At 37.0% G+C, this 13720-nt stretch overlaps 1 protein-coding gene across 1 annotated transcript in view; it reads right to left on the bottom strand.

Moving 5' to 3' along the window:
• The window catches only part of LOC110153342 (gelsolin-like), a 57221-nt gene that overhangs the window by 26834 nt on the left and 16667 nt on the right, over window positions 1-13720 (bottom strand). The window contains exons 2-3 of the mRNA XM_020917212.2: window positions 11200-11387; window positions 2987-3141 (exon numbers count right to left, since the gene is read on the bottom strand). Coding sequence (XP_020772871.1) covers window positions 2987-3141; window positions 11200-11380 — 336 coding nt within the window. The 5' untranslated portion in view covers window positions 11381-11387. The remainder of the gene's footprint in view (window positions 1-2986; window positions 3142-11199; window positions 11388-13720) is intronic.

Here is a 13720-nt window from a genome sequence, read left to right as displayed (position 1 = left end):
ACATCTACTTTACATTTATTTAATTTACACGTGATTTTATAAATCAAAATACCCACAAAAACAGGCATTCTGACTGTAATCAGGGTCACATCTCCACAGATCTGACCTGTAACTTGGTCTGGTTTGGTCTCCATGAAGATAGAAAGGTTTAAGCATTTGACGGACTCTCCACCCGAAAAGTTACACAATGCAGCTTTAAATCTGATATTTTTTTTTGCTGCCTAAAAAACATAAAACTAAAAAAAAGTTGTATATATATATATATATATATATATATATATATATATATATATATATATATATATATATATATATAATCAGCCCTTTATATCAGTCCAAACATATCAGCAGAGCTGCTCTGGATTGTAAAAAATCGGAGTAGAAATCAGCCATGAGAAAAAGTACTTCTACTAACTAAACTCATTGTGGTAAATAATCAGGATCCTCGAAATGCATAAGAATAAGTTTGAAATAACTTTGAACCACTTCAAACTGTTTAAGATGAACTACTTTTTTAATACAGTAAAAACCTCGTACTCGTACAGCACCGCAAATGATTTGTGTCTGAAAACATGTTGAAAATCTAGAGTCCCATTGTTCATAGTCAGTCTATTGTTAGCTTGTAGTCTCTTGCGAACATGTGTTTTCGCCCCGAGCCACTCACATACCATCCATCTTGTTCATCTTATAAACTTTTCCATAGCAACTCTCCCTCACTGCAACGGACGACTAGTTTCTGACCTAAACTGTGAGCAGACCAGTCTCCTCTGCTCCTCTGCTCTCGCTGTAAACAAGTTCTGAAGGAATAATTATCTTTAACTCAAACCAGGACTGAGCCGAAGTGGTTTACAAAGCAATGGGAAGCAGATGTGTGGCAGGAAACAAGCTGGAGCTATATTGGTCAATCAAAATGGTTGTCATGGCAGCAGGTAGTGGTGGTAGCAGCAGGGGGTCGGTCAGACACGCCTTCGGAATTAAACATTGAACCAGCGTGGGCCACAAGTACTTAGGAGTCATTGGTGTAAAACAGTGGCAAAGTCCAGCTAATGAAGGTATTTATTAACTATGGAGGTGTGTTTAGGTCAAGAAGATGACATGAAAAAGTGTGATGTGTCACCTTCAATACCGTGTGTAAAAAAAAAATTCTCTCTGGAATGAGCAAAGTTTATATTTTAACACTGCAGCTAATAACTGACTCCATTAATTATATACAGTGTTGGGGAGTAACAGATTACATGTACTGGAGTTACGTAATCAGAGTACAAATTATGAGTAACTGTATTCAGTTACAGTTACTGTTTCAGTGAGTGGTTGGGCTATATCCCTCTTTTTTTCTTTTTTTTTTTTTCCCCCCCGGTAATTCCAGTCATTGCTGGACACTAAACCAGATCTAAACCAGATCTAAACCAGGACTAAAATAGGACTAAACCAGATCTAAACCAGGACTAAAACCAGGACTAAGCCAGGACTAAACCAGATTTAACCAGGACTAAAACCAGGACTATACCAGATCTAAACCAGGACTAAAACCAGGACTAAACCAGGACTAAACCAGGACTAAAACCAGGACTAAACCAGGACTAAACCAGGACTAAAACCAGGACTAAAACCAGGACTAAAACAGGACTAAAATAGGACTAAAATAGGACTAAAACAGGATTTAACAGAACTAAATCCTGCTGTGTGGATGTGTCTCCTCGTCTTCTATCAATAATATTTTTTATTTGGTTCAGTAAAGTCTGGGCTTTTTATTTTCTTTTAGCAGACAAAACTTCTTATGTTACGATATCCTCGTCTTTGCTTCTCTACAGCAAACCAAGTAATCCAAAGTATTCAGATTACATTACTCACTTTAAGTAATTTAATGGATTCCGTTACAAACTACATTTTGGGGTGTGTAATCTGTAATCTGTAGGAGAATACATTTTAAAAGTCACCTTCCCAACACTGATGATATATTCTAAAGGCTGCCACATGCTACAGGATTTTCCGGCCTTAGACAATTTTTAAACGTGCGACAAAAAGCGCACATCACAGACACGAGGAGAATCTTATGAGACTTAAAATCTCTGATCACAAAGACTGCAGCGGGATCTGTCTGTGGACCTCAGGTTACACAGATGTGAGTGCACCTTGTGTCTGTTGTTTCCTGTCGACAGTAAAAGCAGTCGCTCTTAGACTCTTAAGTGTTCAAAGATCAGACTCTGCACTGGCACACACAAACTAAGTTATTATTTGTGAAATGTGGAGCAATGCTTAAGATACATGACTTTTAATGCACAGAAGGCTGGAGGTAAAGTCCACAGGAAGTAGAGTCTCGATCTCTACTGTGCAGCTTCATCTCGACGCTTCAAACTGGATTCACAGTGCTGTTTTGTGGACTGGGAGTCATTATTTGCGGAGGACAAATTCTATGGATAATGTGGACGATGCTGCACTTTAAATCTACAACTTTACGAGAGTCTTCTCATTGTTTTCGCCGTTTTCTGAGTTTGTATGTTGTGTCTCTGTGTCCATCACTCCTCTGCCCCTGACGCTCTGTTTTATTGTCTGTTGTCATAGCGTTGTTGATCTTTGGTGGTTATGATCTGACAGAGCAGCTCAGAGTCACACACACGAGGAGCGCAGCAGCTTCAAAATCGCACAAGAAGACACAAAGTCGGGTCACGCCTCCTCAAAATCAGGGAGAAGCAAATCGCAGCCAAAATCATGCAAATTCTCCATTTGACAGATATTTTCTTTTAATGTGAATAAACAACTACCTTAGAAATTACCCACAAAATCCGAAAACATATAAGACTGCACAGCGCGCCTGAACTCATCACACCAGTAGAACCCGTGTGTGTGGAAGGAGCAGTGATGTAAAGTTTGCAGAGTATTGACTGTTCTGCATCAGTGATGAGTTTGTATGGATCTGAACCAGCTGCTCTTTTCACGCTTAAACACATACACCTGTACATCATGGACACTACACCTGTGGTATTACCTGGTATCTGATGCCGGTCTTGAAGTACCCCTGGAACGTTCTGGACTCACAGTTCTGCACCTCTCTGTACTGCACAGGCCCGCCCCCCAGGAAGTCATCCAGCTGAGTGGCGAAGATGGCCGCAGCTCCACTCTCGTCCTGGGAGCACTCATCTCCTGCAAACACCATGTAAACATGTTTAGTATTCTTTATAGTGCTGTCAAGAGATAAAAAAATAAAATAAAATAAAAAATAAAAAACATCGAGAAATTAATTAATTATGATCTGTAATTAATTGATCTAATTAATCTCTTTTTTAAAATCTCACCTAAAAATTGCTGAGAAAAGCTCAACTTGAGGTATTTTCATTTAAATTCATTATTACATTATTGCGGCAGATCAAAAGACTGTGACATTTATTGTTTAACAAACTTTAACAGATGCAGTCATTTACATTCCTCTGTGTTCTTTTGTCAAACTCTAAATAATTAGAAAATACAAATAAAATAAAACATTAGGTTAGAGCCCTGCACCCGCAGGACCCGACGCAAAACAGTGCAGCGCAGGACACATTCTGAAAGCTCATTGCAGCCCGGGCGGAACGAGACTGTATGTGTACCGATGTGTGAGTGGGCTCGTGGGATAATAAACTATAGTCTCGCAAATTAAGTATGAGTGTAAATTAAAATATACAAATGATTAATCGTACATCATTTGTGCTGGATATTTTATTTTGGCATTAATAAAAAATAAACTAATCGGAGAAGAGAAAAAAAATGCTCTTGTGCGGTGATGTGATTCAGCTTCTGTTGGACTAAAGGACACGGCTCAGTGGAATATGAGTGTTCTTTCTGTGACAGAGGGGTGTTCTGCTGATGATGGTGAGTCTGTGTCGGAGATGTTGTATGTGTGCAGGTATATCGCAGATGCGGGAGGGAATGGGAATGAAAATTACAATTCTTGGCGGAGCAGGACTGTGTCCCAACAACACATAAAAACTGATTTTATAATAAGGCAACTCGCATACAGAAACAGTAAAGTTAGAGATTAAAAATGAGATTAACACGATTAAAAAACATAACGTGCTAAATATGACTGTAATTAATTAATTGCAATTAACACAACACCCCTAATTCTTTATTATCTCTTATTTAAGATGGCACCTCCTAATGTTTGAGGAAATAGGCATTAAACTTATTTATCTCCATGGAGACAAGAAGGTAACTCCACTAGGCCAAGTTACAGGTCAGATCTGCGGATAGGCGACCCCACTCATTATAAGAAAGAATACATGTTTTTCAAGGTATTTTAGAGCAGGTATTGATACTAAACGTTACAGAACAAGTATAAGAGCACATAGACTAGTATACGCCCATGGACCACTGACAAATTACACAGATATGAGACCACGTGGCAAAAGAAAATAAAGTACTATTATATAAAGGTGTACTGTGTAACTTTTCTGGTAGAGGGTCCACCACCTGCTTGGCTTTATGTTGATTTTTCCTGGAATATTCTACAGTATGGCATTTAATTTAACTCTCCATGTAGATGATCAAGTTACACGTCAGATCGTTTGCAGAATAGTAATAATGCATGTTTTTGTTTAATGTCATTGTAGCACTTGTGGTGGGATAAAGAGGCTTCAGAGAGTGTATATTTACTTCCATTTAATGCTGTATGCACTGAAACACAAGAGACACATTTATGATCACGCTAGTCGCGTCCAGGCACATTTTACAACTAGGACCTGCGAGGCCCCCCCTGAGTTGCCTTCCCCTGCCTGCGTGCATCCCCAGCATATCTCCTGTGTATAATCATATCTGTTTCTTGTGTGCATAAAATATAAAAAATAATACAATTTCCTTTAAACAAATTTGGTTTAAAATAATAAAAAAAATAAAATGAGGTGGGCGGTGCTTTCTACTTCAGTATCATTACAGTGCCTGCTTAATACTATTGGTCCCACACCATACTGTGGAACATCCCAGGCAACGCAATAACATCACCATGGAGACAAACCAACATCAGAAGTTATAAATTGCATCTTTAATGTTGAAAATCACATTCAATTATCAAAATATATAGTGTTTTTATCGTCATCGTGGCAGAATCGGTATTGAGTATCGAGTCTGTTCCTTAGTATTTGAAATTTGAGTATCGTGACAACACTAAGCCCTACTCTAACTCTTTTTTTTAAGCATAAATCTGCAATGAACTTCTTGGCTACGACCTCACATGACCCCTGAGTCACACATGTCCCGAGTGAATCATATTAAACCACATTAGAACTGGCTCCGCTCCACACACAGGGAGAGACTGCACCAAAGCAAGACTTTCACCAAAACAACTGGAGTTTTATACTAAGTTATAAAATAAGTTATAAAACAGTGTTCGTGTGTCAGTTATTCTACTGCTTTTAAATGATTTTCTGTAATAAAATGAGACCTACTGTGAATAAAAGAAGCAAAAATTGATACAGAAGTAGTTTAAATATGACAAAATGCAGTCAGCAAAAGCTTGTTGTCAGCTGCTTTGCCTGAAACTTTTCACAGTGCAGCTTTAAAGGTCCTATGTTACGCAAAACTGACTCTTGTGAGCTTATAACATGGTTTAATGTTATAATGTTGTTACCTCCTCAAAAATATAGATTGAGTTGTGTTTTGTTTTACTCATACGTGTTTGAGTAACTCTGTATTATTAGTCTGTCTACATCTCCAAAGCTCCAAATGTTCTTTTCCGCCTTGTGACGTCATGAAGTGGTCATTTTCAAATTAACAGCTATAATTTACTTTTAGTTCAGTAGAAATTGGCAATTCCAGACCTGCAATGATCCAAATGATTTTTGTAAAGGTTTATGGAGTTTAAAAACACAATGGAGCACTTCCTGTATTACCGCATGACATCACAAGGTGGTGTTTGTTTGTGTGTTAAACATGTGTAAATGCAACAACACACAACTCCAGGTCTGTTTTTGATGAAGACACAACATTAGAACATAGATAAACATCAATAAAATAGTGTAATATGGGCCATTTAAATTTACATATCGTCATGGAAACAAGCAGTAATTTTACAATTGTGAATAATCCATGTGTCATTTGTTCATTCGTGTTTCAAATAAAACCAAAAATAAGAAAATGAAAAAAACAACAATTTTCTTCATTATTTGTCTGATAATGATTAGTTTTTTCATTTTTTGATTTTGTGTTTAAATGAATAATGGAAAAAACAGATAAAGGCCATTTCCCGTTTACATGACTTAAACTGCAATGCCGAACTATTGTGCCACATATGGACTGAACCAGGACTGAACCAGGACTGAACCAGGACTGAACCAGGACTAAACCAGGAGTGTCGGAATGGCCCGGAGGTGCGCCCACGTAGACTGATCAGGACCAGGACCAAACCGGGACCAGACCAGGACTGAAACCGGGACTGAGACTGGGACCAGACTGGGACCAGGACTAGGACTGAGCCAGGACTGATCCCAGGACTAAAACAGGACTAAACCAGGATTGAACCAGGACTAAACCAGAACTGAACCAGGACTAAACCAGATCCCAGGCTGGTCCCAGTCTGGTCCCGTTCTGGTCCCAGTCTCAGTCCTGGTCTCAATCCCGGTCTCAGTCCTGGTCTGGTCTTGGTCTGGTCTTGGTCTCAATCCCGGTCTCAGTCCTGGTTCGGCATCACAGTTCAAGTCACGGAAACAGCTGTTATCAGTTTTTAACATTATTCATTTATACACAAAATCAAATCATTATCTGTCTTTTCATTTTGGTTTTAGAGACAAATAATGAAGAAAATAGTTGTTTTTTCCTTTTTTAATTTTTGGTTTTATTTTGAAACACGAATGAACGAATGACACACAGATTATGTATGTCTTTTTGCATTATTGTACTTTAAACTTGTCAAGAAAATTTGACAAATGAGAAAAAAAAAAAAGTTCTAATGAGACTAAAACAACAGATGATGTCACTAGGCCAAGTTACAAGTCAGATCTGTGGAGAGACGAACCTGCTTCTCATAAGATTACATGTTTTTCTGTGTATATATATATATTTTTTTATATTTTGCAGCAATAGACATCCTATTTGCAAGAGAGATACATTTAATGCCTTAATGTGGAATATTCTAGGCAAAGCAGTAACTATCTCCATGGGAACCAGCAAGTGGAAAAACCCAAACCAGAAAAGTTACATAGTGCATTTGTATTATCTTATATTAAGCAAAATTGACTCTTGTGAGTTTTAAACCATGTTATAATGTTGTTACCTCATCAAAAACAGACCAAGAGTTGTGTTTTGTTTCATTCATAATTGCTTGAGTAACTCTGCATTATTAGTCTATTTACATCTCCTAAACTTAAACCACCTTGTGATGTCATGAAGTAGTTTTTAATGAGGAAACAACATAGCATAGACCAGAAAACAGTGTACTACGGGCCTTGAAATATCTGATTAAAACTACTAAGGACTCAGTGTCATATGCTGTATATATCTATAGTGATGGCAGATCTTATATAAATACTTTCTGGACTCGGGTTTGTACTTTCTGTCCTCGGCCTGTTTTGTGGTTCTTAAAGGAAAAGTGCTTGTGGCTCTTAAAGGGATAGTTCATGTTTGGCAAGAGTCTTTGTTACGTAACAAACATGAGTCTGGGAAACTCTCTCCTCCACCCTTTAATTTAAGGATTAGAGCCGGTGCAGCCGTTTGTGCAGGTCCAGGCTCAGCGCACAAAGGGAAGTGCGCAGCACAGCAGTTGTGTAACATGTAAAAGTACACACAATATAGTGCACTGAAACAGGACTGCCACAAAATCAGGCCAAGCTCAATTAGAATTTACAGATTCAAACAAGTTGTGCACTTTTTGGAGAAGGAAAGAAGTGGTTGGTGTTTGCTGCACTAAATGGATCCTGGTTTGTCTATAAAGTCACTCCTGCTGTAGAATATTTCATAATACTGCTTTAGTTTTACATAGTGCTTCTCCAGACACTTTCCCTTTTAACCCTCTCCAGGCAGGCGTTGCAGATTTGCAACAGCTAAATTCCAGTTACTTTCTTACTCCACATCCATATTTTATGAGCTTTTTTTACTCAGGAGCCTTTTTTCCCATCCATGCTGATAAACGTGGACGATGCAGACTGTGCAAGAATGACTACACGTAAACGGCCTGCCAGAAGTGCAAAATACTTTTTTTTGTTTACAAAGGATAAAAAAGTCAGGATTGTATATTACTACCCCATATTATAATTTTCCCCAAATATCAGATTTTTCCTGATACTAAAAATTAATTTGAGCCTGAGAGGGATAAATAATTTAGTGCATTTTTCATTCTCTCCATACTCACTGGTTGTAATATACTTCTCAATCCAGAGCAGACTGAAAGAAATGAGGCTGCCAACCTGCAACATTGGCTCCTCCAACCGCCCACACTGATGACATTTGTATAAAGCCAGAATGACAGTTTCATATCAGAGCCTAACCCAGGAACTAACCAGACCACCAGACCCAGGCCTCTCAGTTTCAGAGACTAGACGAGATCAGGCTCTGACAAGGAGGTTTTATCACGTCAACAGTGCATTTTAGGCCCAAGAATAACATAACCTGACTCACACTAGACTGATATGTGTATCACTCTGAACTGAACTCTTCACTCCCTCACTGAAAGCAATCGGGGATTATCAAACCTTTGTTAAACAGAGATCTTCCCTGTCCACAAATGCACTATGCACTTACCTTCTGCACATTTTTCACAAATAAAATAGCCCCTATTTTTGCTAAAACAGGCTGAAGTCATCTTTGTTTTGGTTTGGGTGCTTCACAACCACATTGCTGCCATCTAATTGGTCCAAACTTCAACCACCAGTGACCAGGCTCTCCCGCAGCAGTGGGAGCAAAGATGGATGCTAGAGTGTTTGTGAACTCACAAATATCACGAGAATCCATTTCGCTGTGCAACATTAGGAATAACACACATTTGAGAGAATGTGTTTTGTTATCATAAACATCATTTTGTCATATTGTTATTAGGGTAAGAGCATTCAAGTCTTACCAGCAACTATGGGCCTTTGGCAGGGACTAGTCATTCACTTTTGTTGAATTTGTAATAACTTTTTTTTACTACTGTTTATAGCATGTCTTTAAATATTATAAACACCTGCAGTATAAATGCATTTCTACATGTTATTTTGACACGAGCTTAGGGTTTTCAAACGTCACTGAAAACCCACAACAGACGAAGAAACAGGAAGGAACATGTCGCCACGGAGATTGCACGCATCTCTCAGATATGTCTCAACACACACACACTTTATCACAGTATGGCCAGTGACTCATGTCAGGACAATGTTTGGGTATGTTTGAATTTGTGCTTTTTGTGCTTTTTAATAGTTAAGCTGCAAGCATGATACAAATACTGCAAGCAGGATATAAAATGTAAAACTGGTTTATATATACAAAAAATGCAGTAGTGGAAGAACTACTATTAGTAAGAAGTACTATTAGTAGGGGGAGACAAGACACAATTTTCACGAGACACACCACAAGATTTGACAAAGATTTTGACTAATTTGTAAAAATTAAGTAGTGCAATCCATTACACAATGTTGGCTTTATTTATTTTATGTAATACTTTAGCAGTCTTTGTAGTACTGCTTTGTGGAACTACAGCTTCTCAAATTGTGTAACTCACCAGCTCTTAACTCTGTTTTCTGTCCAAACCAAATGTAAATTCAGGGGGAAACAATCTCACAAGTTAATTTTTTTCATGTGTGCACAAGCTTGTGGAGTTTTGTCTCATGAGTTCTTGTTGCACGAGATTTTGTCCCATCCCAGACTATAAATAACAGAAATTAAATAAATGAGGTCCTAGGTTCACTTTACGCAATTTACAGGGTGCTTCTTTGTGTAAATTGCATGTTCTTCCTGTGTCTGTGCAGGTGTCCATGGAGACCACAAAAATGTGGTTGAGGTTTGCCCATAGAAGTGCACAGAAGTGTAGTCACAGTGGCTTAAAACTTGACTTCTGATCAATGCATGCAACTTCAGGACAAAAAAGCATGATCAAAACTTACTTTTAAGATTTAGAATACCCAAAAGTAAAGATGCACTTTGCAACTTGATGGAGGTTTAATCAGCTTATTTTATACATGTAGATTTTATTACTTAACCTTGAATATTCCACAGTATGGCTTGAAAATATTGATCCTGCTATTATTCAGTTACAGGAGTTTTACATTCTAGGGAAAACAATAACACAATAAAACAATAACGTAACAATGTAACAAGCAGGTAACCACCAGAAAAGTTACACATTGCGACTTTAAATATATTCTTGAATTGAGATTGCTTGATATGAGTTTTTAATGTAAGATGGAGTTACCGACTGCAGAATCTACAGCAGATAATTATTTCTGATGATATGTTTGGGTTGATATATAGAAAAAAAGAAAAAGGAAAGGGGGGCAGATAACATAAGATTTTTTCTTCTTTCTGCTCCTTTTCATTCATTTCTTGTGTGTTTGATGTTGTGACACTGTCGACGTCTTTTTATGCTTTATGAAATGAATAAATAAATAAATAATAATAATAATAATAATAATATATAGAGACAATTTTTATTATTTTCCTCAAATGATGTCAATTCAATTTATTACAAAGTCATCCACAGCCATTTTTAATAGGAGAGCACCGCCCCAGCTATCCAGATATCAATACTTATCTTATATCAATACTGATATTAACCGATACCAGTGTAGGAATGAAAAATGTCACTTATTTCCTTAAAACAGTGAAATTATTACACGTGAGATCAAATTGTGTTCTGTAACTGTTATTAATCCCACTGAACAGGTTTGTGTGAATAAAAGTTCAAACATTATGAGACGTTTTAGGCCAAAATCTGCCTGTAAAGAGTCTTATTATATCCAATTAAAGGCCCAAACAGGATATGGACTGAACTGATATCATGGAACCGATAACCGATTCACAGGAAGGAAAGGAAACACCCAAACCGTGAAAAAAAGCGTGACTTATACTCCGAAAAATACGGTAATTATATAACCAGTCTCTTGTTGATTTTATTGCTACTTATTTATTATTTTTATCTGTTTTACTCTTTGTTATTATATTCTATTGTGATGTGTGAGCTACTGTGTTCACGTCATTTTCCTTTTGCATCAATAAAGTTTGTCTAAGTCTAAGTGAAACCAGTGCTATGGTTTTGTTCATTACCGATCCACATGTGAATGCTGTAGGAGGGGAGCGAGGTGGTGTGGAGAAGCAGGTAGGCGTCTCCGGTGTAGAAGCTCCCGTGGAGGGCTTTGGGCACGGGCTTCAGGTCCAAGTTCTCAATCCTCCAGATCTGCAGCCCGGCCTGCTTCCCCGCGTTCGTGAACTCCTTATGAGACACCATCCTGGATCTGCAAGGACACACAGACACCATCAAAACAACGCATTAGAGTCAAGACCAGGTAATAGGGTTGTCAAAAGTATCAAAAATCAGGTACTAAACAATAATAAAACTAATACTGAAACTAGATACACATTTGAACAGGTATTAATACTAAAAAAAGTCACATTCACAGGACAGAAGTGAACCTTTCCTGAATAGCTTTAGAATGATCTTGAGTTGTATCAGAAGTTGTTATTGCACATAGAAGGTGTTATTGCACATAGAAGGTGTTATTGCACATAGAAGGTGTTATTGCACATAGAAATTGTTATTGCAGGGTCACATGGTACTATAAAAGAAAGATGATTTATGATTTAATGCTGAAAATAAAGAAAATATTTTAATAAAAGTGTTTAAATAAAGAGTTTTTTTCTTTCTTTTTTTAATCATTGTGGTATCGGATTTGGTATTAATTATTGAGTCTATTCTATATTCAAATTGGGTTTAAAATTTTACACACACTATGAGGCCAGTTTAATTTCTGGTTCTTTTACATGCCAGTTTTCAATGCACCTTTTTCCTATTTATTATTTATTTTTCCTATTTTTTTTTTATCTCTACAAGAGCTGGAATCCAAATACTTGTATGCGTCAATTCTTCTTGCCACAGGGAGTCAGCGTCAAAGACAGAACTAGACAGGTGTTCCTCACATTTACTCAAATGTACAATTTTTAAGTGAATAAATTAGTACCAGAAACCTAAACAGACACAAGCAGAACATTCAAACATGTCAAATTTGGGCTCTGAATTTATGATTGACAAGCAGATTAACCAATCAGAGAAATGCATAGTCCATTTGTGTCAGAACAACATTTATGAGAAAAAAGAAGGAAGACAGAGAAACAGAGAATTGCACAACTGTGGTGAGTTTATGCAAAACCAAGGATTATGCAGAAAGCAGAACTGAAAGGCAAATACAATTTTTTCTCTCTCAAATCTTCAGCTAACTCATTCTACCATCTCCTTTCTGCTGTTGTCACATATAAATCTTTAGTCAGGCTGGTGCTACCTAGTGTCTCTACTTAATTTCATTTCTCTCCAGCGACTAGGTGAGGAATCAAAATACACTAGACGGTTTGCAAAGTTTGGGCACCAGCCAATCAGCAATGAGTCAGACATTCTGTGTTGGCAACAATTCCCGAGATCGAGGATTTAAAGCCGGAACAAAGAGAATGTTTGGTGAATTTGATCAAGGGGAAAGACGTTATTGTCCTTCTTCCTACGGGATTTGGTAAAAGATTAATATACCATTTAAGTTTTTTTTTTTTAATGCATTTATTTTGGGCAAGTAAAGATTTACATTCATATACAATGGAACATATAACATAAGTGAAATCATAATAGAAATGAAAATAAACACAAAAAAAAAAATAAATATATATATATATATATATATATATATATATATATATATATATATATATATATATATATTATTATTATTAGTTAGTAGTAGTAGTAGTAGTAGTAGTAGTAGTAGTAGTAGTAGTAGTAGTAGTTACGTATTTATTTATTTTTTGCCCAAAAAGGAGTGGGAAGAAGAAAACTTATTTAATCTCACCCCTACTCTTCATAATCTAACACAATGAGCGTCTTTTGTGTTTTTCAGACATTTTTCAGACATATTTTGTTCTGAATTTGTGAATATTCAAGAGGAGATGTCTTTCAAATTTAAGAGACACAAATGAACAGCAGTGACTGAACTGCTCCAAAACTGGGCGGCTGTTTGACACACTTATGGTGTGGTTCAGGACACTCCTGCAATCAAACAGAAAGTACATTATAAATACAATAAAGCAATAATAGTTCGAAGTAATTGTATGTAATATGTATTTGTGACACCCTTGGATCATTATGTTATAACTTGGACCTTTTAAATCACAATATTGATCTAAAACGACCTAATAAAAGAAACTACAGCTGATTTAGTCCTGCTCCTGCTCACTGTCAGCTTTTAAAGTGTACAAAAATATACTGAAGAAGTACATTATAAGTATGTACAGACTGTTAACAGGTATTTGTTTTTATTGGAGTTGATGGAATCCAACACCTCCCATTCCATTCATTCAGAGAAGTCCTGAGCTCTTCTAAGTACAGGAGTTGGTCTCTGGGCTGAACCAGTCTGACGAGCTCCAAGGTGCAGCTACACTTTTGCTCTTAAACCTTTGCTCTAACCTGAGTCAAGCCTGAGACACTTTCTATGAATTTTAATGATTAATCTAAGAATTTGAATCCATTTCTCAGTATACATCAGGGATTAAAGAGCCTGTTTTACACATGTTAGAATGCCATGTTTGAATG

Source organism: Boleophthalmus pectinirostris, unplaced genomic scaffold, assembly GCF_026225935.1.
Source record: "Boleophthalmus pectinirostris isolate CB_2022bp ecotype Guang Dong unplaced genomic scaffold, ASM2622593v1 HiC_scaffold_16, whole genome shotgun sequence".
Taxonomy (NCBI): Eukaryota; Metazoa; Chordata; class Actinopteri; order Gobiiformes; family Gobiidae; genus Boleophthalmus; species Boleophthalmus pectinirostris.
The sequence above is the reverse complement of the archived record's forward strand: the minus strand, read 5'-3'. Positions and strand labels throughout refer to the sequence as shown.